This window comes from Phaseolus vulgaris, chromosome 8 (assembly GCF_000499845.2).
Source record: "Phaseolus vulgaris cultivar G19833 chromosome 8, P. vulgaris v2.0, whole genome shotgun sequence".
Lineage (NCBI taxonomy): Eukaryota > Viridiplantae > Streptophyta > Magnoliopsida > Fabales > Fabaceae > Phaseolus > Phaseolus vulgaris.
The window spans coordinates 47040153-47066001 of NC_023752.2; the positions used below are offsets into that span (position 1 = coordinate 47040153).

A 25849-nucleotide genomic window follows, 5' to 3' on the forward strand; every position below is an offset into this window, starting at 1 on the left:
GAGGGGATCAAGATCAGCAATCTTAGTGTTGGTGTGTTGACCAAGGACAGTGTGTTTCTTGAAGTGTTCAAGGTCATTCTCTTGGTTGTTGTGTAAGTGATCAAGGTGTGATTGCTTAGTGGATTTCCTCAGGGTTCTGAGAAGACTGTTTGTAACTCTGGGTTTGGAGTGAACCAGTATAAACAACTGTGTACAATCTCTCTATCTCTAACTCTTTAAATTCAGTTTATTTTGTTGTTTGCTGGTATAAACAACCGATTGTTTCTGCGAAACAACCGATTGTTTTTCTGGTAATACAGCTTTTGCTTGCTGTTTTGGCGAACTGAATTTCAGAATCAATTGTTTCCTAAGATAAATTCATTCTAGTTTTGAAAAGTTTGCGAAAACCCTCTTTAAACAATTCACCCCCCCTCTAATTTAAAGCCATCTTTTCTAACACTAGGTTCACTTCAAAATAGTGCAGAAATTTAGAAATCAAAACAACGATAGTCACTTAACCTCATTGCCTTTTACATGTGCTCTTTGATGATGTGTATCCAATTAATTTCGATCTTCTTCATAATGCAGAAGATGCACACCAGATCTTCCTCAGTGAGAACAGAATGATTGCTTCCCCTTGGAGTTAGAATCCAAGTCACAATGAGGGCTAGCAACCTTTCATCAAGTTTTAAGCCACCAACCAAACAAGTCCCAACTTGTGCATTTTGGTTCTTCAAGCAACTCTTGTAGTATTGAACTTTGTTGAAGTCCTCCACTACACCAAGGTTCCCTTTGTTAATTCTGAGGCCTGCGTACTTTAGACCAGCTACAGCAGTCCACACTTCATGTGTAATCTCCATATCTACACCTTTTACATGAGAAACAAGGTTGTTTCCCTCAAACTTGAGATTTGTGTAGAAAACTCTTATCAAATCTGGATAGATATTCCCTTTCATCTCCAAGAATTTTCTAAGGGACTGATCTTTGAGGAGCTTTCATACATTGTCCAGCTTTTGACTTTTCAGCCAATCAAAGCAAACAACTTTAAGGTTGTTTATCACTTTGGTGCTACTCTCAAATCTATATCTCTCAATTAGATCATTGTCACCCGAAAACCATCCTTCAAGCCTTCCTCCAGACCTTACAACTCTGGATTTGACTCTTCTTGAGGTGGGAGGAGTTGAATCTATGATGGCAGAGATGAACAACAGAGAAAAGCTCACTCACAGATTTTGCAAGAGATATTGCAATGGGTTGTTCTTGTGGAAGAGATGAGCTGCAACAGTTTTTATAGAAAAAACAGAATCATAGGATATTCAATGACATGAGTGGGTACCAGATTTTCAGAGAGAGAGGACTTGACCATGCCCTGCACAGAAAAAGCGTCAGAAAAAACAGAAAATCACATGGTCTTCACATGTGATCTTTGACTAGTCATTAAGGCTCTTGAATTTCCAAGATATTGGAATATATTCCTTTATGACTGTTGTAACTTCTTTCTGAGCGTGATCAGCTTTCAACTCAGGTTCATTGACCAATAATTTCCTCTTTAATTTGATCTGCAACGGATAGAAAATCAAAATAGAAATTAATTGGTTTCTTCACAGTGTTGTCAGACTCAAAACAATTGGTTGTTTCGAGAAAACAATCGGTTGTTTTTCTGCAGCAGTAAACTCATTTTGACTATTTAAGCATGAGCAGAAATAGATCAAATCAAATGAAATTTAACACTTTAAGAAGATTATTCAAACATGTAAAAGAACTTTAAAAAAACAGAAATTAATAACAAAGATAAGGAATGTCTTATCCTTTGTGTTATTCTTTCAATGAGCCATGTGCTTTGAGATCAAGAAGCCTTAATTTGACTATTGAGGGCTTTTGGACAGATACATAACATTGATTCAGCTTCAATGTTGGTGTTTTCCTTCAAAAGGCTTGATCAGATGACTCAGTCCTTCACACTTCTTTAGATTTCCTGCACAAGCATGAGTTCAAGCAACAAGATTTGACCCCTTTACAAATATGGATCCAATTGATTTCTTTTTCTCATTTGGAACCTCACATTCTTTAAGAATCCATTTCATGTAGCCTCTAGGAACAAAAAACTTTCTTATTTTGCAGAATCTAACCGAATGACCCTTCTTCATGCAATAAAAGCATGTAACAACCGGTTGTTTCGAGACAACAATCGGTTATTTTTCTGGCTTTCTTGAAATTTTTTTGAAAACTTATCTTGTTGGTTTTGTGGATTAAAACCTAAACCTGCCTTTCCAAAAACACAGCTTTGAGATGCCAAGACATTCTCAAAGTTAGATTTCCCTTTTGAAAGCTTGTCCACAGTGTTAACAAGATAATGTACCTTTTTCTCAAGATTTTCACAGTTTTTGCAAATGAAAGTGTCACACTTGCAAGAAGAATTTTTTAAATGTGTTTCCAGATTTTTGAAATCATTTTTTGATTTTTCAATCTCATCTTCAAGTGATTTCACTCTCTTTTCCAACCAGCTATTGAGTTCTTTCAATCGGTTGTTTGAAAGCACCAATCGATTAGCTTCATCGTGAGTTTCTTGAAAAGCTTCAAGAAATTCACTATAATTTTGTTCATTTAAAGAAGCACAAAAACTTACCTCACTTGAGCTACATGATTCATCATCATCTTCTACAATCAAACAAATGTTTGCTTTCTCATCTTCACTTGAAGAATAACTTGATGATGATACCTCATTTTCATCCCAAGCTATGTATGCTCTCTTTGTCTTGCCTTTCTTTTCCTTGTAGTTAGGCTTTTTCTCCTTGCTCTTGTTTGAACAACCTGCCTTTGTTAGAATATATGGCCTTAAACGAGAGGGGGGGGGGGGGGTGAATTGTTTAAGAAAGATTTTAGCAAACTTTTGATCTTAGAATGAAAAATACTTCAAGAAAACCTTGATTAAGAATTAAGTTTTTCAAAACATAAAGCAAAAGCACAATACTGGAAAAACAATCGGTTGTTTTACTGAAACAATCGGTTGTTTATACCAGTTATAAATGACAAAACTGACTTTAAAGAGTTAGAGATAGAGAGATTGTACACAGTTGTTTATACTGGTTCACTCCAAACCAGAGCTACACCCAGTCTTCTCAGAAACCCTGAGGATAACCACTAAGCAATCACCACTTGATCACTTACACCACAACCAAGAGAATGACCTTGAACACCTCAAGAAACACACTGTCCTTGGCCAACACTAAGATTGCTGATCTTGAACACCTCAAGAACACACAGCCAATCTCAGCAAACACAAAAACGAATTGTTCAACAGATTACAAAGATTACACTTGTTACAGATAAATATTTGAAATCAATACAAGTAGAATCCTATTCCAGCACTTTCATCAATCACAAACTCTTAAGCAATCTCAACACTTTGAAAAACTCTATAGAAAAACTTTGTCAAAAGATTCTTAATTCTCAAATCTGTTTTTCTTAATATATTCAAAGATGTAGTTTGTTATCAAATCTTAACAAACTCTTAAATTGCATTAAAAGATTGGTCAAAGCATTTAATGACTGGAGCGTATACAGTTAAAGCATTTAAAGCTCAGTCAAAGAAAACAGTTTTTCTGTTATGGTCCCAAAACAAACAATCGGTTGTTTTCTCGAATCAATCGATTATTTTGGTACTTAACAGTTTCAACCATTCAAAAATAGTTTTCAATCTTTCTCAAAACACCTAAGTATTAACAATCAGTTGTTTCGACAAAACAATCGGTTGTTTCAACTTAGTTTGAAAAACATTTTACTTTCATAAAGATTGAGATGCTAATTGCTTGAGATTTAATCAAAGGGTGGATTACAACATATAAACTACCCCAGAACAAGGCTTAAACTAGCACAACAACAACAAGCAAAGCAGAGGCTTCAACATCCTTCAAAGGATTTGGATTCTTCAAAACATTGAACACGACTTGGTTCAACAATCTCCCCCTATTTGATGAAGACAAATCCCTGGTGCTTGTGTTTGATCTGATTAAATCTGAAGCAGTTCCTGCAAAAATAGCATTTATACTATCCAAAGCTTCTTATAGCAGCTAGTTAGATTTTAACTCATTTAAAGAATAAAACATGATAAACAATCGGTTGTTTACACGAAACAATCGGTTTTTTCTATCAGCAGCAGCAAAAAACACTTTTATATAAGCGTTTTTAACATTTTGTGGAATATCAGACAAAGATATACAAGAACCAATAATACTCCCCCTATTTGTCTTCACAAATAGACTTTAACATGTACCACAAACAGATTTAAGAGATATTATTAAGATCAAGAATACCTAACTCATTTCTTAAGAAGAAAAACCTTTCTTTTGGTAATGGTTTTGTGAAGATGTCAGCTAGCTGCAGTTTGGTCTCCACAAACTTCACTTCACAGTTCCCATTTTGCACATGATCTCTGATGAAATGATGTCTTATTTCAATATGTTTGGTCCTTGGGTGTTGAATCTGATTTTCGGTAAGATTGATTGCACTTGTGTTATCACACATCAAGGGAACTTTGCTGATTTGTAAACCAAAATCTTCAAGTTGTTGCTTGAGCCATAGAATTTTTGCACAGCAGCTACCAACAACTATATATTCAGCCTCAGCAGTAGAGAGAGCAACACATGCTTGCTTCTTGCTATGCCATGAGATTAGGCTTGAGCCAAGAAGGTGACAAGTGCCACTTGTGCTTTTTCTATCTAGCTTGCAACCTGCAAAGTCAGAATCTGAATAACCAATTAAATGTATTGGAGAGTGAGAAGGATACCATAGTCCTACAGATGATGTTCCTTTGAGATATTTCAGAATTCTTTTTTGCAGCTTTGAAGTGTGACTCTTTAGGATTTGCTTGATATCTTGCACATAGACACACCACAAACATGATGGCCGGCCTACTAGCTGTTAGATAAAGCAAGGATCCAATCAAACCTCTGTATTTTGTTTGATCTATACTCTTTCCAGCAGCATCCGCATCCATGTAACAGCTTGATGGCATTGGAGTGCTTGCTTCTTTGCAATTCTCCATTTCAAATTTCTTGAGAATCTCCTTGCAATATTTTGATTGACTTAAGAAGATCCCATCCTTTGTTTGCTTAACCTGTAATCCAAGAAAGAAAGATAGTTCTCCCATCATAGACATTTCAAACTCACCTTTCATTGCAGCCACAAATTCTTCACACAATCTATCTTGTGTAGCACCAAAGATGATGTCATCAACATAGATTTGCACAAGAATTATTTCTGCATTTGACTTCTTGATGAAGAGAGTCTTGTCTACCATTCCTCTTTCATAACCATGAGATAGCAGAAAGTTGCTAAGCCTCTCATACCACTGCCTTGGAGCTTGTTTCAGTGCATACAAAGCTTTCTTCAACTTGAAGACATGGTTAGGATACTTGTGATCTTCAAAACCCGGTGGTTGATCTACATAGACTTCCTCATTGATGTAGCCATTCAAGAAGGCACTCTTTACATCCATTTGGAAGAGTTTAAAACCACTCATACAAGCAAAGGCCAGCAGCAGCCTCACAACCTCCAATCTAGCCACAGGAGCAAAGGTTTCACCATAGTTTATGCCCTCTTCTTGATTGTAGCCTTTAGCAACTAGCCTTGCTTTGTTCCTAGTGATCACTCCATCCTCATCTAGCTTGTTCCTGAAAACCCATTTCGAACCAATAATATTCATTTCATTAGTTTTAGGGACAAGAAACCATACCTCATTCCTTTCAAACTGATTTAGCTCTTCATGCATAGCTTCAACCCACTTCTCATCCTTGAGAGCTTCCTCAATTGACTTTGGTTCAATTTGAGAGACAAAAGTTGTGTGCCTACAGTAGTTTGAGATGGAGCTACGTGTGGAGACACCTTCCTTTATCTGCCCTATGATGTTATCCACTGACAGATCTCTAGGAATCCTCCACTCTTTGGGCAACTCACTCTGTTGCAGAATTTCAATTGGTTGTTTCTGCGAATCAACCGGTTGTTTTTCTGCACAGATTTCCAGCTTCTCCAAACTTATGCTCTGTTTATCTTCCTCAGCCCTGATCTTTGGGATCTGACTGATTCTGCGATCTACCTCATCAAAGACAACGTGAACTGATTCTTCTACAGTCATCAACCTTTTTTTGTAGACTCTATATGCATGGCTTGTGAGTGAATAACCAATGAAAATACCAAGGTCAGCTTTTTCATCAAACTTTCCCAAGCTTTCCTTTCCATTGTTGAGAACAAAACAGCTACAGCCAAAGACTTTGAGGTGACTGATGTTGGGCTTCCTTCCATTGAAAAGTTCATATGGAGTTTTCTTCAAAATGGGCCTTATAAGTACCATATTCATCACATAACAAGAGGTACTCACTGCATCTACCCAAAAATACTTGGGAAGTGATGATTCACTAAGCATTGTTCTTGCAAGCTCTTCAAGAGACCTGTTCTTCCTCTCTACAATTCGATTTTGCTGTGGTGTTCTTGGTGCAGAGAAATTGTGCAGAATCCCCAACTTCTCACAGAACTTGACAAACTTCTCATTCTGAAATTCTCCTCCATGGTCACTCCTTATAGATCCTATGTTACTGCTCTTTGTGTTTTGTAGTCTTCTTGCTAGCTTTTTAAATGCAGCAAAGGCATCACTCTTTGATTCCAAGAACAAGGTCCAAGTGTACCTAGAGAAATCATCAACAATAACAAGAGCATAATAATTTCCACCAAGACTCATAGTTCTAGAGGGTCCAAAGAGATCCATGTGAAGGAGTTCAAGAGGTCTCAAAGAAGAGACAACATTTTTGGTTTTAAAAGAACTTTTCACTTGTTTTCCTTTTTGGCATGCTTCACAAATGTGATCCCTCTCAAACTTGAGTTTTGGCAGCCCAATCACAAGATCTTTTGATATTAGCTTGTTCAAATGATTCATGTGAATATGAGCAATTCTTCTATGCCAAAGCCAAGATTCATCTTGCTTGGATAGAAGACATCCAATTGAACATGGTGAAGAGATATCTAGAACATACACATTATTAACTCTCTTACCTACCAACATTACCTCTTTGGTGTTGGGTAGACAGATTTCACATGTGTTTGTCTTGAACATCACTTGATATCCCTTGTCACAAAGTTGGCTAATGCTCAGCAGATTATGTTTTAGGCCTTCAACAAAGAGCACATCATGGATTACCAAGTTGTCCTCATCTCCTATGGATCCTCTTCTAAGAATTCTTCCTTTGTTATTATCTCCAGAGATGACATGACTCTCTTCCTTGAAGGATATTCTCAAGAACTTTGATTTGTCCCCTGTCATATGCTTGGAGCATCCACTGTCCAAGTACCAAAGTTGCTTGCTCTCCTCCAAGATTTCATACAAAAGAGATTTTCAAGTACAAAGGTTTGGTCCCCTTATGAATGTGGGTCCTTCTGGTTTATACTCATCAATAAAAGCTTTATTTCCCTTGGGAATCCACTTCATAAACCCTTTAGGAACAACATGTTTTTTGATTTTACAGAATCGCACAGAATGGCCTCTTTTCATGCAATAGAAGCATGTAACAATCGGTTGTTTCGATGGTCCAATCGATTGTTTTTCTGGCATTTTTGAAAATGATTTTGAAAATCTATCTTGTTTGTTTTGTGGATTAAAACCCAATCCAGATTTTCCAAAAACACAATTTTGAGATGCTAGCACACTCTCAAAGTTGGATTGGCCTTTAGAAAGCTTATCCACTGTTTTGACAAGATAATGGACCTTCTTTTCAAGATTTTTGCAATTTTCACAAACTAGAGTATCACACTTGCAAGAGGAATTTTTGTAAATGATTTCCAGATTTTCAAAATCTGTTTTTGAATGTTCTAAATCCTCTTCCAGTGCCTTTACTCTGTTTTCAAGCCAACTGTTCTTTTCTTTTAACCGATTGTTCAAGAGAGCCAATCGGTTGGCTTCTTCATGCATTTCTTGAAAGGCTTGAAGTAATTGACCATAATTTTCAGAGTTTGAGGAGTTTGATGAACTTATACTACTTGAGTCATCCTCCCTTCTGGCCATTAAGCACAGATTAAGGCTTTTCTTATTTTGCCTTCTCTTCCTTCTTGCTTGACTCTTTGTCATTGCTTCCTTTGGTTCATGAGCAGCCTTGAGTGTCTCCGACATTTCCTTAGCAGTTTTGCACTTTGATATCCTGAAAAATTCATTAGTATCTAGTGCAGAAGCTATAATGTTTTGAGCAGACCTATCAAGCTGAGCCATCTTACATTCATCATTTGTCCATTTGGACAAAGGTTTTGCAATGAAAGAGTTATCCTTTTTGAACTTTGGAATGTAAGGACCATTTTCAATTGAGTCCCAAATTCTTTTATCAATAGATTCAATAAAGATTTTCATTCTTGCTTCCCAAAACTTATAATTCAATCCACAGAATAAAGGTGGTTTGTAGATTGAAGCACCCTCCTCAAAAGATAGTTTTCCAGCCATAGAAAAAAAAATTTAGATCAAATTGAATAACTTTCAAGAACCAAGCTCTGATACCAATTGTTAGAATATATGGCCTTAAACGAGAGGGGGGGTGAATTGTTTAAGAAAGATTTTAGTAAACTTTTGAGCTTAGAATGAAAAATACTTCAAGAAAACCTTGATTAAGAATTCAGTTTTTCAAAACATAAAGCAAAAACACAATACTGGAAAAACAATCGGTTATTTATACCAGTTATAAATGACAAAACTGAATTTAAAGAGTTAGAGATAGAGAGATTGTACGCAGTTGTTTACACTGGTTCACTCCTAACCAGAGCTACATCCAGTCTTCTCAGAAACCCTGAGGATAACCACTAAGGAATCACCACTTGATCACTTACACCACAACCAAGAGAATGACCTTGAACACCTCAAGAAACACACTCTCCTTGGCCAACACTAAGATTGCTGATCTTGAACACCTCAAGAACACACAGCCAATCTCAGCAAACACAAACGAATTGTTCAACAGATTACAAAGATTACACTTGTTACAGATAAATATCTGAAATCAATACAAGTAGAATCCTATTCCAGCACTTTTATCAATCACAAACTCTTAAGCAATCTCAGCACTTTGAAAAACTCTCTAGAAAAACTTTGTCAAAAGATTCTTAATTCTCAAATATGTTTTTTTTAATATATTCAAAGATGTAGTTTGTTATCAAATCTTAACAAACTCATAAATTGCATTAAAAGATTGGTCAAAGCATTTAATGACTGGAGCGTATACAGTTAAAGCATTTAAATCTCAGTCAAAGAAAACAGTTTTTCTGTTATGGTCCCAAAACAAACAATCAGTTGTTTTCTCGAATCAATCGGTTGTTTTGGTACTTAATAGTTTCAACCATTCAAAAACAGTTTTCAATCTTTCTCAAAACACAATTGGTTGTTTTCTCGAATCAATCGATTATTTTGGTACTTAACAGTTTCAACCATTCAAAAATAGTTTTCAATCTTTCTCAAAACACCTAAGTATTAACAATCGGTTGTTTCGACAAAACAATCGGTTGTTTCAACTTAGTTTGAAAAACATTTTACTTTCATAAAGATTGAGATGCTAATTGCTTGAGATTTAATCCAAGGGTGGATTACAACATATAAACTACCCCATAACAAGGCTTAAACCAGCATAACAACAACAAGCAAAGCAGAGGCTTCAACATCCTTCAAAGGATTTGGATTCTTCAAAACATTGAACACCACTTGGTTCAACATCCTTTATATGACCTTGCTCACCACAGCCAAAACAAGTATAGTTATTGGAATTAAAATCATTTGATTTCTTGTTTCCATACCTATCTTTGTTGTTGTCCTTGTTGCGGTTCCTCTTTAAGAATTTGCTAAACTTTCTTGACAGCAAGCTAAGGTTTTCCTCATCACTATTATCGCTGGATTCTTGTTTGCCTTTATGCTTGGAAGCTTTTAAGGCTATGCTCCTTCCATGCTTGTCTTCGCTTTCTTGAACGTTGAGTCGATTCATCTCTAACTCATGGTCCTTAAGCTTACCAAACAAAGAAGCCATACTCAAGGATGTTAGATCTTTAGATTCGGAAATAACAGTTACCTTGGGTTGCCATGTTCTATCAAGACATTTCAAGATCTTGATGTTTAGCTCTTCCTTTTCAAAGTTCTTGTCAAGGCTCATTAGATGATTGATGATGTGCGTGAATCTTTTCTGCACCTCAGCAATTGTTTCACCTTTGAGCATTCTGAACATCTCATACTCTTCGATTAGAGTATGCTTCCTAGCTCTTTTCACCTCATTTGTACCTTCATGAGTTACCTCCAAGGTGTCCCACATCTCTTTTGATGATTTGCATTGAGAGACCCTGAAAAACGCATCTGAATTTAAAGCAGAGGTTATTATATTTTTGGCAATGCAATCGAATTTGGCCTTCTTTCTTTCTGAATCAGTCCACTGAGACCAAGGCTTTTCAATGGAGGATCCATCTTTTTCAAACTTTGGGATAAAAGGACCATTTTCAATTACATCCCAAATTCCTTTGTCAAGTGATTCCATGAAGATTTTCATTCTCACTTTCCAAAATTGATAATTCAAACCACAAAACAGAGATGGTGTGTTGATTGAAGCACCTTCCCCAAAAGGTAGTCTATCAGCCATAAAAAAAGATTTTTTGGATCAACTTGAATAACTTTCAAGAACCAAGCTCTTGATGCCAATTGTTAGAATATATGGCTTTAAACTAGAGGGGGGTGAATTGTTTAAAGAGGGTTTTCGAAAAATTTTAAGTGAAGAATGAAATTTCTTCGAGAATCAATTGATAAAGAAAATCAGTTTGCTAAACACAAAGCAAAAAGCAACTGCACCATAAAAACAATTGGTTGTTTCGCAGAAACAATCGGTTGTTTATACCAATTTGCAAAAATTAAAACTAAATTTAAAGAGTTTAAGGATAGAGAGAATGCACACAGATGTTTATACTGGTTCACTCTAAACCCAGAGCTACATCCATTCTTCTCATAAACCACTGAGGAATTCCACTAAGCAATCAAACCTAGATCACTTACACCACAACCAAGAAAGTGACCTTGATCCCCTCAAGACACACACTTCTCTTGGCCAACACACCAACACTAAGAATGCTGATCTTGATCCCCTCAAGAACACACAACACTTCTCAGCAAACACACGAAGATTCTTGTTCAACAAAATACAAGGATTACACTTGTTACAGAAGCAAATATGAAATCAATACAAGTAGAAATCCTATCTCACACACTTTGATCAATCTCAATCTCTAAGCAATCTCAACTCCTTGAAAAACTCAAAAACCTGTGTTCAAAGATATTGTTATTACTCAAATCTGTTTTTCTGAATATATTCAAAGATATTGTTTGTTATCAAATCTTAACAAACTTATTCATTGCATTTAAAAGATTGGTCAAAGCATTAAAGACTCGAGTGTAATCAGTTAAAACATTTAAAGCTCAGTCAAAAATAAAAACCACTTTTCTGTTATGGTACCAAAACAAACAATCGGTTGTTTCCTTGAATCAATCGGTTGTTTTGGTTTTAACAGCTCAACCATTTGAAAAACATTTAGTTTGCAAAACACTTTTCTTTTAAAAAATTGAGAATGCCTATGCTTTGGATTCGATCAAGGGTGAATTACAAAACTCAAACTACCCCAAAACCTATCTAAGACAACTCAGCAACAGCAAGCACAACCCTTCAACATCCTTCAAAGGGTTTTGGATTCTTCAAAGCTTGAACACCACTTGGTTCAACAGAACCTTCTACAACCTCTTGGAAGCTTCTAGGTTTTGAACCGTTTATCCTCAATTACTGTCAAAGCATAACTGATAAGATCAACATATCTAAACCCATGTGTAGATTTGATCATCCTCCTCTCTTTATCATGTGTAAGCTTATAGCTGGAGTCAAATTCTACACATAAGGCCTTCACGTGTAAGAGATAGACGGATGACGAACATTGTCTATCGCCACATTGCTTGATGCCTTTAAATGATTTGATCCCATAGCAGAAGGCTCCACCTCAACATGGATTTTCTCCTTCCCCTTTTCCAGATCTCAGTCATTTGAGTCTCACCAAATGTGATGTCTCTGCTCATGAAACACCTTGCCTCACCAAGCTCCAAGCTCAATAGCTTGTACACCTTCACACCTTTTACGTATCCTATGAATATACATTTCTTAGCATGTGCTTCTAATTTGTCTTTCTTGATGAGTGCAAACGTCAAGGCACCAAACTCCCTCAGGTTATCATAATTTGCAGGTCTTCCATTCCATACTTCTATAGGAGTCTTACAATTCAAAGTATGATATTTCTATGTGTTTGCAACTCCCTCCTACAAGGACTTAGGAAATATAAAGTATGATATTTCTATGTTCATATACGGATCAGATGAAGCCTTATGTGAAACATGAGAGAGATTTAAAGTGATGCTGAGAAAATGCCCATATCATGGGTTTAAATATATTGCACAATTGAATATCTTTCATAACTGCCTCAGATCTGATACAAAAATGTTTCGAGACGCTACAACTTGTTGTACAATGATGTACATTGACATCAACAGACTATCAAGCCTATTATGATAGGTAGATTGAGCAAAAGAAAGGGATGTTGGACCTTAATAATTCATATGCGATTTTGGCTCAAAACAAAATTCTGACACAACAAATTGAAGCTTTTACTGAGAAGATGTCTAAGCTGCCACAAAATATACAAGCTGCACATTCTTGTCAGAGTTAACACCAACCAATGAGGTGATATTTTTTTGGAGGTGATCACCCCAAATACTCACTATTTTTACCAGAATAATCCATCTGAAGAGAAAAGTAATTATATATGCAACCAAGGAAGACAAGGTGGTTTCTCCAACAACAATTATCATAATAACATGCATCAAGGTTGAAGAAGAAATCATAATCAAGGTTTTAGATGGAAACAAGATTCTAGTCAATCTTACAAACAACCTCATTTTCAACAACAACCAATTTATCCTTCAGATAAGGAGAGAACAAGTAAATTGGAGGATACCTTGTAAAAATTCATACAAACCTCGTTGTCCAATCAAAAGAATACCGAAGTTGCAATTAGAAATTTAGAAACACAGGTGGGACAGATTGTTAAAAAGTTGGTAGATCGATAGAGTGGTCAGTTTTTAGCTAACACACAAACCAACCCCAAGGAGCATTGTAATTCAATTACCACTAGAATTGGTATAGTAGTAGGAGAGGAGATTGGTGATAATTTAGTTGCCCAGGGGGTGAGAAAAGATGAGAATAAGGAAGAGAAAAATGAGTGTGAGGAGGAAAAAAAATAAAGAAACAAAAAATAAAGTGAAAATAAAGAGAGAGGTGTTCCATTAACGGATTTAACATATCCCCCTCCTCCTTCAAGAAGAGATAAAGAGGAAATTGGCTAAAATTAAACAGATTTGTAAAAATTTGCAGATTAATATTCCATTTGTAGAGAGGCTTCAGAGCAAATGTCAACATTTGCAAAATTCATGAAGGAGTTGACTAAGAAGATGAACTTCATAAATGAAAATACTATAGAGCTGGAGGCTGGTTATAGTGCTATTATTTAGAAAAGCTTGCCCTTAAAATCCAAGGATCCAAGAAGTTTTAATATTCCAATAACCATAGGTGCTTTATTTTCGGACAAGGCTTTATTGGATTTGGGGGCTAGTATCAATTTAATGCCTTTGGCTATGTTGAAAATGTTGATCAAGATTGATCAAAGGCTTTGAAGAATCCAAATCTATGTGTTTGATGCAAGGTTGAAGTTGTTGTTGTGTTTAGGATAGGATCTGGGTAGTTTAAATGTGTAATCCACTCTTTGTTGAATCTAAAGCTAATGTGTTTTAAAACCTTTTTAAGTTTAAAGTGTTTTTCAAACTAAGTGAAACACAACCTGTTGTTTTGTCGAAACAACCGATTGTTTTACTCTTAGGTGTTTTTGAAAAGGTTGAAAACTGTTTTGGTTGGTTGACTTGCTGTCACACCAAAACAATCAATTGTTTCGTGATTTCAATCGATTGTTTCTTTGAAAATCCTAACAAAATTATGTTTTGTTAGTTGAGTGTGCTTTAAATGATTTCCAACTGAATACGCTCCTCTATTAAATGCTTTGACCAATCTTTGAAAGATATAAATAGTTTGTTTATGTTTTATAACAAACAAGAAAAACATATTTGAGTTTTTCAGTTGTGAAAGATTGCTTTCAAGTTTTGAACATTCACATCAAGCTTTGGGTTTTCTCAGGAGAGAGTGGAATAGGATTACATCTGTATTGATTTCAGATTGTTCTGTAAACAAGTGTAATTCGTTCTGAATATTATGTAAATTCTGGTGTTGTTGCCAAGGAGTGTTGTGTGCTCTTGAGGTGGACAAGATCAACATTTTTGGTGTGTGTTGTGCCAAAGAGAGTGTGTTTCTTGAAGGGTTCAAGGTCACTTCTTTGGTGGTTTGTGTGTAATCTGTTTTGATTGCTTAGTGGATTTCCTAGTGGCTTCTAACTGGATGTAGCTCTTGGTTTAAGAGTGAACTAGTATAAACTGTTTGTGTATCTCTTTCTTCCCTTAGACTCATTTAAATTCAGTTGTTATTGTTTTACTGGTATAAACAACCGATTGTTTCAAAGAAACAACCGATTTTTTTCTGGTGCTTTGCTGTTTTGTGCTTAACTTCTTGGCTAACTGAATTTTTGATGGAGTTTCATACAAAGGATTTTGTTCTAGCTGAAAAAGTTTTCAAAAACCCCTCTTAAACAATTCACCCTCCCTCTCGTTTAAGGCCATATATTCTAACAGAAAAGAATAGGTGATTTGGAGGTTAAACCCATCAAGATGACTCTACAGTTAGCTGATAGATCATCCATATGGTGTGGTTGAAGATGTTTTTGTAAGGTGTCATATTTCCTGTGGATTTTGTGGTGATGGACATAGAAGAAGACAAGGAGGTTCCCCTGATACTTGACAGACTTTTCATAAAAACTGCTAGGGATATTATTGATGTTGATGAGGGAAAGCTTAAAGTGAGAGCTCAAGATGATGAGGGAAGTTTTAATGTTTTTGATGGTTTAAAACATTCTATTATAGGGAAAGATTGTTTAAGAACATATGCAACAAATAAGCCTTTTCTGAAATTAAAGAATAGTTGGACCTTTCAAATACTTTAGAAAAAGTTATACATTATTGTACTCCACAAGTAGTTGAAAAGAAGAAAGAGTTTGTACCCGAATTTGTGGAAAAGCAACTCACTAATAATGAGCTATCTACATCATGTGTAAAGGAGGAAGACAAGGTTCATCAGGATGCAATTATAATGCAAGATGAATTTAAACCTTATCAACCAATTATGTTTAGTAGCTTTAAGATAAAATTCCTTCTTAGAAGGAAGACAAAAGGGTGAAGCTCGTGGGTTGTCAAAGAAACCACGACTAATGGAACTACTGAATTTGAAAGTCCATACTTAGAAGAATTAAAGTTGTAACCAGGAAATTATTACAACAAAGGGCTCATCCACCTTATAGAGAAACAAGTGTCAAGCTATATGATGTTAAACAAGCGTTTTATAAGAGACAAACCGAGATATATTTTTATTTCTTTTATTATTATTGTATTTTTTTTCCGCTTTGGTAATAATTGATAAACTCCATGATTATTTTACAAAATTTGAATTTTTGTGTAGAGAAACTCGCTTGGGCAAGATACAACTTGCTTGAGCTAGTTTTGCGTTTCAAAATTCTGTGCTCACATAACCCAACCTCTGTATGCCTCCAGATCAGTTTGGAGTTTATGTTGCATGGCTTAGGGACAAATATTATTTTTTTCAGGTGGTAGGTCCAACAGATGAAGTAGGACCATCTGCAACTATAGATGATGATTTCAACACAGAGGTGGATGAATTGCTAATAAGAGATGATTGAACACAAAATATGGTTTTAACTTTTTAGTTATTTCCTTTTACTTTGTTTAATTTGCTTTTATTTTAGTTTTTTAAATGGCTTATATTTTTAGTTTAGTTTATTTGTTAAGTTATTTTTAGTTTTATTTTATTTATTAAGTTGTTTTTTAATTTTATTTTGTTCTTAAATGTTATTGTAAGAACTAGAATATTAATTTGAATTGTGGGAAAAGTGTACTCAGACTTCTTTTTGTTTAAAGATTAGAACAATGAAATAATATAGACACGGGTTGAAAAAAATGTGTTGAGTCTATATTCAAATTTAGTTGAAATTGCGGTACATGAAAATTAAATAGGATGATTAGTTGGAACAAAGAATGACAAACAGTAAGGAATTAGACTAATTAAGCCTTGTAAGTGTGTGTGAATCTTAAATTGTTGAGAGTTTCACATATGAATTGACAGTTGTGGTTGCTTGATTTTTTATTTTATGTTACATCATAAAAAAAACATAAAATTGATTAAGGCATTTGTATTAATTAGACACTCAAAGCCAAAATGTCAACCTTTATTTAAAATTGATTATATCCTTGTGATAACCCATTTTTTTTTATTATTGCATCATGAACCTTAACTGATACATTTTCCTACATGTTGGCATGGTTAAGGAAGAAAAACATAGATGCAATTTATATATAGAAAAGAGAATTATTGTTTTAGTTGTTTTGAATACTTGAAATTTTAAATAATTCAGTTGGTTGGAAAGAGGAGTAATCTGTTTCTATTATGATTTAAAAAAAGAAGATTTTTTTTTTATATTGAATCATCACTACAAGAAAAATAGTTTTAGTAATATAAATATTCATCACTAAATACTATAAATATGTCACTATTAACATCTTGTGACAACAATTAAATTGTCACTAGTACTATTGTCACTATTACTTGTGACAATAATTTTAAATGTCACTAAAACTAAATGTTATTGTGACAATAATAATTATCACTAGTAATTCTATGTAATAGTGAAAATAATACGATATCACAATTACATAGTATAATTTTAATGTCGTGATAATTAGTTATTAATTATTAATATTGTATCATTATTGTTAGAAATTATGATAGTGTGTAATTGTCACAAATAAATAGATTGTGATAATTAATAGACAAATTATATTTTAAATTTTAAAAAATAATAATTAAAATAAATAAACATAAAATATAAATATAAAATATCCAACAATACTTTCAAATACAAGAACTAAAATATCTAACAATAATTTCAAATAAAATAACTAAAATATCCAACAATAATCTTAATAGGACCTCATTTTACTTGAAAATATTTTAACTACGTGTATTTCAAAAAAATAACAATAAATGATATGTAATATCTTCAAGATTTTGATCCTGCAAAATAAATAAAATAAATCATTAATATCAATAAAAAAAATTAATCATATTTTAGAAATGTAAAGATGAAATTATGGATATATTAATGAAAAATTTAAATAAGAACCAAACCTATTGTATTTGGTAGAACATTTGACGTTTGATCTCTCTCTCTTTTAATATCTTGTTAGTGTAGAGTTTTCATAAAAAATTGTAACTTTCACTTTGAATTACAAGAGTTTTCCACTTGATTGCAACTATTATAATATTATAATAAGCATGAGTATGAATCCATGTTGATAATATAAATCAATCATAAATTAGCTTTTATATGGATCATATAATCTGCAACAAGTTGAACTTTAGCATTCAAACGTATGAAACTTAGTTTTATTTAATGGGACGTTGAGATGAGATATTATGATCCTTAAATGCATCTCAAATGTAATTTTGCTTACACATTAAAGAGAAGTTGTAAAACCAAGAACTAACGAATCCTACTTACAACATGAGGTATATGCTACTTAGGTCTATTGACTTGCGGCATGCCAAAAACTACAATATAAAGGCAATGGCCAGATTGATAATGATAACAAGGTCATGGTACATTTCATGAAAAATCCAAGAAATAGGGTTCTAAATAATAAATTGTGTGAATGAAGTTTTTTCTACTCATAGGATATTTCCGAAGAATAAAAAATTAATTAATAATATTTTAGAAATGTAAAATGTACTTATAGACATAGTAATGGAACAACTTAACAGAACTTACTGTATTTGAAGGAACATTTGAATTGTTAAATGATAAAGCTCCTAGTAGAGTAGCCATTTGACGTTTCCTCTCCATTTTAATTTCTTGCTTCATTTGGTCATGTTGAGTTTTCATAGAAAGTTTTTGATCTTCAATTAATTGACGTAGAGATTGCAATTCACTTTGAAATTGATTGTTAGCCTTTTCCTGTTGTTGGATTATGCTAGTCAAAATTTTGCACTTCTAACTCTATATCATTTGCTCTTTTTTGTTCATTCTCCATTTTACTTTGATAACTTGTCTCTCTGCATTTCTTTTTGTCATTGATACACTTCCTATACCTTGTGAGTGATTTGGTTTCGTTCCTAGTACATATGCAAAATGTTTAACCAATGGCACAGGTGCTTTTGAAATTTCTTCTCCATACACTTCACTCACATTTTTGAAAATTTTCTACATAATGTTAACACACAATAATTAACATTGGCAACTAGCATTGAATTAAATCATTACACTACTTTTTTTTACTTACCGTAATTTCTTCTCCATTAGGATTACACCAAGTGCCATCAGATCTCATACGTGTAGCCTTCCATACTTCCATTGCATTTGGCCATTCCTCACTTTTTAATTCTTCTTTCTATTGAAAACAAATAAATAAGGTAATAAAATGATACATTAAATAAAAGAATAAAACAAACTTTTATATGTGAAACATAAAGAAATCATAGAAAACAACATTACCATTTCAAATGCCTTTTGGACAATTGATTTAGTGCCAATAATTGATTTAATTCCTTGTTTACTTCAACTAGCTTTATTTTTCAAGCTCCTTTCCTATAAATTTAGAAATAATTTAATATTATAATACATAAAAAATAAAATTCAAATTTAAGATATAGATATACAAAGAAAGTAACCTTACCTTAAACTTAGAATCATTTCATTTGTTATGTATTAACCAAGTCCAATATTCGGGTACTACATCATGTGGCACGCCTTTGTTTTGGATATATGTTTGATACAAATGGTGATGTCTATTTCTATATTGCTTTTGCAATTGTTTCATTGCATGTTCTTTATCCTTTTCCATCAAACATAATGCATCCTAAAGTCATGAAGTTAAAAGGAGTACCAAATAATCAAAATAGATTAAATATATAAATAAAAATTAATTAAGTACACTTACATGAATAGAGTAATACTAACCTTCATATGTTTCCACATTAGAGTTAAATCATCTTCAGATATCTCCTTCCAAGTTTTAACTTGTAAAGGAGCCTTTTGACATATACACATAGTTGCTTCAGCCTTGAAATATTTTGCATGTTTTCCACAAAGTTTAAAATAAGGAGGGCGAAATTGGATGTCAAAAGTATTTCCCATTACAATTAATTTATCTCTTTTCTTTGGAAGTTTTACATTAATGGTATGTCCATGTTGCTTCTTAACAACATGTTGACCTAAATTAAATTAGGGAAATAAATCAATACCAATTTCACTAATTATTTATTCAATCTAGAAAAACATGTGATACAAATACCTGTACTTGTTTCATGTTGCTCAACATTAACCAACTCAGATGCATTGACCCTTTTAGAATTTAATCTTAATGATCTTGTTATCTACAAAATATAAAGTAAATAATCACAAAACTTTAGGAATGAGTTACACTATCAACCTAAATTAGATACATGTTACTTGTGTAATTAAACTAAACACGAACATTTATACATTTTAAGAATCTCATTACATACCTTTTTTTATTGTATTTTTCATCTTCACTTGAATATTGAAACTCTTCTAATTCTTTGGGTCTATACTCTTCATCGTTCTCTTCATTGTTAGAATATATGGCCTTAAACAAGAGGAGGGTGAATTGTTTATGAAAGATTTTCGCAAACTTTGAAGGTACAATGAAAGCCAATGAAGAATCACAGAGAAGGCAACTATGGAAAACAATGCACGAAGTTGTTTTAGTTGATTTCCAGAAAATCAACCGGTTGTTTTTGCGATTCAACCGGTTATTTTTATCAGAAATTAATAAAAACAACTTAAAACAGATATATGTGAGATCAGGGAAGAGAGAATCACATAAACAAATTTATACTAGTTCACTCTTACACCAAGAGCTACATCCAGTCCCCAGAAACCAATAGGTATCTACTATGCAATCAAAATCCATATTACAAACACACCACCAAAGAAGTGACCTTGAACAGCTCAAGTCACACACTTCCTTTGGCACACAAACACCACAAAAATCAGAACACCCTCTAATTCTACACTTACACATCAGTATTTAGAAATACAAGAGATACAAAAAGGATTACACCTGATGAAGATAAAATCAAAAGATTACAACAATCCTATTCCACTTCTTTGAGAAAACCCAAAAGCTTGAATGCAAATCTTGAAAACTCAAATCTGTTTTCACACTTTCACAAATGTCTCAAACTGTTATCAAACTTTAAGAGAGTATAACAACTTCTTTAAATACTCCAAAAGTTGTTAAAAACATTTAAAGCAGGAGCCTATTCAGTTAGAAAACATTTAAAGCTGATTTGCAAACATAACAGAAATTCTTCTATGGATTTTCAACAAACAATCGGTTGAATTCACGAAACAATCGATTGAATTGGTTTGACAGTAAAGTCAACCAAGTCAAACAGCTTCAAACCCTTTTCAAAAACCTCTAAGTCTCAAACAACCGATTGAAACGATAAAACAACTGGTTGTTTTTCCACTTCTTTAGAAAACAATCTTTTCCAAAAAGGTTTTGACTCCAAACTGTTTTAGATTCAAACAAAGAGTGGATTACACATCATTCTACTCAGATGCCACCCACACAAGCAACAACTCCAACCTTCCATCAAACACCATGGATTTGGAGACATCAAAGCGTCAAGATCATCTTTGATCAACAATCTCCCTCTATTTGATGAAAACAAATCCTTGGTTGCTTGTGTTGATCTGTTTGAATCTGAACCAGCACCTGCAAAACATAAATTATGCAAACACAGAGCATATATACCAGCAGGTTACCAAGGCACACAAACCAGTTTTCTGCTTTACCAAAGGAGCATAAAACAGGCAAAAAAAAATGTCAAACCAGTGAGTGTAGCAGCAACATAAACAGTTTTAAGCATAATTAAAACTTTAAATAAGAGTTTGCAATAGAAACATACACAACACAAAAACAAACACCTTCTCCCCCTATTTGTCTTCACAAATAAAATGAAGAAAGGGATAAAAACAGAATTAAGAAAAAACATAATACTAGTGTGTGTAGCAGCACTATTGCTGCAACAAACCTGTGATACCATATCAGAATTGTAGCAAAAATCTGTAGTGTATCAGAGTTATGGCAGCATCAGAATAAACTATAAAACCAATGTGTGTAACAGCAGAACTATGGTGAACCAAAGCTATGGCAGCAGCAGTCCAGAGCAGTTTTCAACACCCCATAAGAGTGTAGAATTACAACATCAAACCACCAATTTGATTGCCTTTCATAAAAAGTTTTGAATTTCAAAGAAAACAAAGAATACATCTCTTTATTATCTGATTCAGAGGCATAGTAAATGCATTTTTGACCCACAATGGTTTTTGAAAGAAAAGAAAAAGTTGTAATCATGCATAAGAATTCATAACAACTTTATTCAAATGTGTCAGAGGTAAAACAATCGGTTGTTTTTCTAAGACAGCAAGAAAATGTTATTTTTCAAAGCATATCATCTTTCAAAGTGATGAGAAATGCATAATGAAATACATTCATACTTTTGCATTACCTCAACATGTTTAGAAGTTCATTTGGTCTTATGAAGCCAAAAGCATAGGATGAACATGTACAACTTACTTTACATAGGTCATGAATTTTGACTTCTCAAGAATTTGAGAAAGGTGTATGCTTTTAAACCATAAGCATCACTTTGACTATTCTTCATCATAACACCTGTACTTGAAAGGTCCTGCAACACAGAATTGATGCATATACAAAACAAGTATAGAAGCAAGATAACAAGACACACACAACTAGTTTTCTGCATATACAACATTAGTAAAACAAAACAAAAAAAGTGAAGTGTTCAAGTGCTTTCAAGTGTAGAATAGCAACAACATAATGCACAGTTTCAAAGCTATCTGTACAACCAAATCAAGCATAAACTTCTCCCCCTATTTGTTCTCACAGATAGACAATGAGAAGGGATTGTACAAAATAGAAATCAAAATGATAATATAGTAGTCCAACAGTACAAACAATGTTGACATTTCAAGAATAGAAAATGATATAGAGCTTTCAAGAAAACAAGTGAATATAATCTTTTATTATCAGATTCTGAGGCACACTTAATGTATATTTGTCCAAAAGCAAGATTTGAAAAAGAGAAATAGGTTTAATTACGCCTAAGCAAACTTGACGGCATTATAGAGGTGCCAGAGGAAAAACAATCGGTTGTTTTACTATGACAGCAAAGAAAACATTTTTCATAACCAAAAATTACCTTTTAAATTGATTAAAAATGCAGTATGCAATTTGTTCATACCTTTGCACAGAGAACCCCAATAGATTCACCCAAAAAGAAGACTTTGAGATGTTTATATAGTCACAAGGCATACTTACTATACCGTCCCGTATCCGGGCGTTGACTAAGTCAAGGTCAAAGTCAACGGCTGGAGAGTCAAAGTCAACGGCTGGAGAGTCAAAGTCAACACCAGGCGTCGCCTAGGTGGAGAGACTCCAAGAGGAAGCGTCGCCAAGGCAAGGCGTCGCCCAGGTGAAGGCGTCGCCCAACTAGGGCGTCGCCTGATCAAACAGTGCTAAAGCAAGGCAATCACGGTGTGGTTCCCCGATACCCATGGGTAGGAAAGACCATGGAGGGAGTGACACCGTGGGAAGGCCTCAGGTCCCGATAGCACGGGGCAACGATAAAGAGAAGGAAAAGGTGGCTTCAAGGCCATAGTAATAGTACCAGTGTAGGGCAGCCTGACTCGTGAAGTGCTCCTGCCGCCCCAGAGACGCCTGTGGGGCAGATACGACTCAAGAGGAAGGTCACGCCCAGGGCAGCCGGGTGCAGGGTACAAGAGGAAGGCAGATACGCTCTCAAAGTAAGTGACTAGATAATTGGGGGCATGAGTTGGCACCCAAAAAGTCACCCCTAGCGCAGTAGCACTCCCAGGCAGGAGGACTCACACGTAGAAACGTCCCCAGATGGGCAGAAGCGCCCCCAGATGGGGTCACGGCGTCGTGAGGACCTCCACGTGTACGACAGCCATGCCAGAATAGAAACACCCTTTAGTCAGGTGCCAGGTAATTAAAGTCATTCAATACAGTTTTCCTTTCGAGCATTCAGGTACTATAATGGCTCCCAAGCGTTTCAACGTCTTAAATGCGCTACGTTTTCTAATTAAACGCTTTAATGAGTGCGTTACGTTTGTGATTAAAAGCGCTTTAAGGCGCTTTAAATGCTTGGGTAGTTTAAATAGCGCAGAGAATGTATGAAAAAGGGTTCGAACTTTCTGCAAATTTACGAGAGCTCTCTAGTTGCTTGCTCGTGCTTCAACAGTTACGAACAAGGGACTGGGGAATATTTTTGCCTGAGAGAGAGAACACAGACACACAATACACAGTTATTTTTACCACCTTCAGAGTGCCATACGCGGTGCTCAGAGACGGAGGTGAACAATTTTGGTGTTTCTTGCTGGTTGACTTGAGCGTCGGAGTGCAAACGGCCGCTAGGGCGCCTCTTTGTCCTCTTTTTTGCAGGAATACACAGGCAATCAGTGGGAAGGAGTCCCTAGCAGACGGTTGAAGTCGCGCACGAAGACGTCCCGGTCAACCGGACGGAACACTTACAAAAGTTGAGAAATGAAAACACACATACAATCTTTATTCTTGAAGTTTCTCTTTTCAGCACCCACTATGCATGTGCCAAGGATGTCTCTTGACATTCAAAGAACCCTGCAAGACATATACAATTGAAAAGTGTAGGTACAAAGATTTACTTTGCTCTTGATGTTCTTCCCTTTAGCAGTCCTTCTTCAAGCCCAAAAGTGATTATTGGCTTCCAAGGATACCTACATGAAAGGATTAAGAAGCAAGATTTGGTCTCCTTATGAATTTGGGTCCAATGATGTTAGTAGGAGCCTTAGGAACCCATCTCATTACACCTTTAGGAACAAAAAACTTCCTAATATTGCAGAATCTAACTAAGTGGCCTCTTTTCATGCAATAAAAACATGTAACAACCGGTTGTTTCGATTTTTCAATCGGTTGTTTTTCTGGAAGTTTTGAAAAAGACTTTGAAAACTCATTTTTTCTTGCTCTGTGGATTAAAACCTAAACCTGCTTTTCCAAAAACACAATTTTGATATGCCAAGACATTCTCAAAGTTGGAATTACCCTCTGAAAGCCAATCCACAGTTTTCACAAGGTAGTAAACCTTCTTTTTCAAGAGATTCACAATTTTCACAAACAAGTGAGTCACACTTGCAAGAAGAGTTCTTGTAAAGCATTTCTAGATTTTAAAAATCAGTTTTTGAATTCTCCAACTCTTTTTCCAGTGCCTTGACTCTGTTTTCAAGCCAGTTATTCAACCCTTTCAATCGGTTGTTTAAGAGTGTCAATCGATTAGCTTCCTCATGTGTTTCTTTAAAAGCTTGAAGAAGTTTACTATAATTTTCAGCATTTAAAGAACTACAAGAACTTACACTACTGGCATCATCCTCTTCCTTGGCCATCAAACACAGATTAGCTTCTTCATCTTCACTTGATGAGGAGCTTCATGGAGAGACATCATTTTCGTCCCAAGCAATGTAGGCTCTTTTTTATTTTGCCTTCCTTTCCATCTTGCTTGACTTTTTCTCTTTATGTGCCCCTGTTCTCCACAACCATAACAAGTATAATTGTTAGCATTAAAATCACTGGTTTTCTTTTTGCCATACCTTTCTTTATTGGAGTCTTTGTTGCGATTTGTTGAACATTTTGGACAGCAAACTAAGAGTTTCTCATTCAGTCTCATCACTTGAAACTTGGTTGTTCTTGTGCTTTTGGCAATTTTCAAGGCAATGTTTCTCACATGCTTATCTTCATTCTCTTGAATGTTGAGTCTATTCATCTCCAACTCATGCTCCCTAAGTTTTCCAAACAAGGAGGTTGTAGTCAAAGATGTCAAGTCCGTTGATTCTGGGATAGCCGTGACTTTAGGTTGCCAAGATCTATCAAGACATTTGAGAATCTTGATATTCAATTCTTCTTTGTCAAAGAACTTTCCAAGACTCATAAGGTGATTAACAATATGAGTGAACTGCTTTTGCACATCCGCAATTGATTCTCCTTTGAGCATTCTGAACATCTCATACTCTTGGATTAGAGTATGTTTCCTTGCACTCTTTACATCGTTTGTTCCTTCATGAGTTATCTCTAGTGTATCTCACATCTCCTTAGAAGATCCGCATTGAGAGACCCTGAAAAACTCATCAGAATTTAAGGCAGAGGTGATAATATTTTTTGCAATGCAATCAAACTTCGCTCTTTTGTTTCCTGCATCAGTCCATTCAGACCAAGGCTTTTCAATAGAAACACCATCATTTTCAAGCTTAGGAATAAAATGGTCATTTTCAATTGCATCCCATAATCCTTTATCAAGAGATTCAACAAAGATCTTCATACGTACCTTCCAAAATTGGTAATTCAAACCACAGAACAAAGGTGGTATGTTTATTTATGCACCCTCCCCAAAGGGTAATTTTTCATCCATAAGAAAAAGATTTTTAGGATCAAACTTGAATATTTTTCAAGTACCAA

At 34.7% G+C, this 25849-nt stretch overlaps 1 protein-coding gene and 1 pseudogene across 1 annotated transcript; both read right to left on the reverse strand.

Annotated features, from left to right (window-relative positions):
• Window positions 1-509: 509 nt before the first annotated feature.
• LOC137825250 (uncharacterized) lies at window positions 510-25712 on the reverse strand. The gene is made up of 14 exons (XM_068630923.1): window positions 25480-25712; window positions 24988-25389; window positions 24754-24823; window positions 19586-19667; window positions 19252-19505; window positions 18575-18682; window positions 18331-18495; window positions 18064-18249; window positions 17797-17846; window positions 6326-6659; window positions 2606-2776; window positions 1464-1538; window positions 1316-1348; window positions 510-971 (listed from the first exon to the last, which is right to left on the reverse strand). Exons 1-14 carry the CDS (start codon window positions 25710-25712, stop codon window positions 510-512), a joined length of 2625 nt encoding a protein of 874 aa, XP_068487024.1.
• LOC137827379 (small nucleolar RNA R71) lies at window positions 12345-12451 on the reverse strand (annotated as a pseudogene).
• Window positions 25713-25849: the final 137 nt, after the last annotated feature.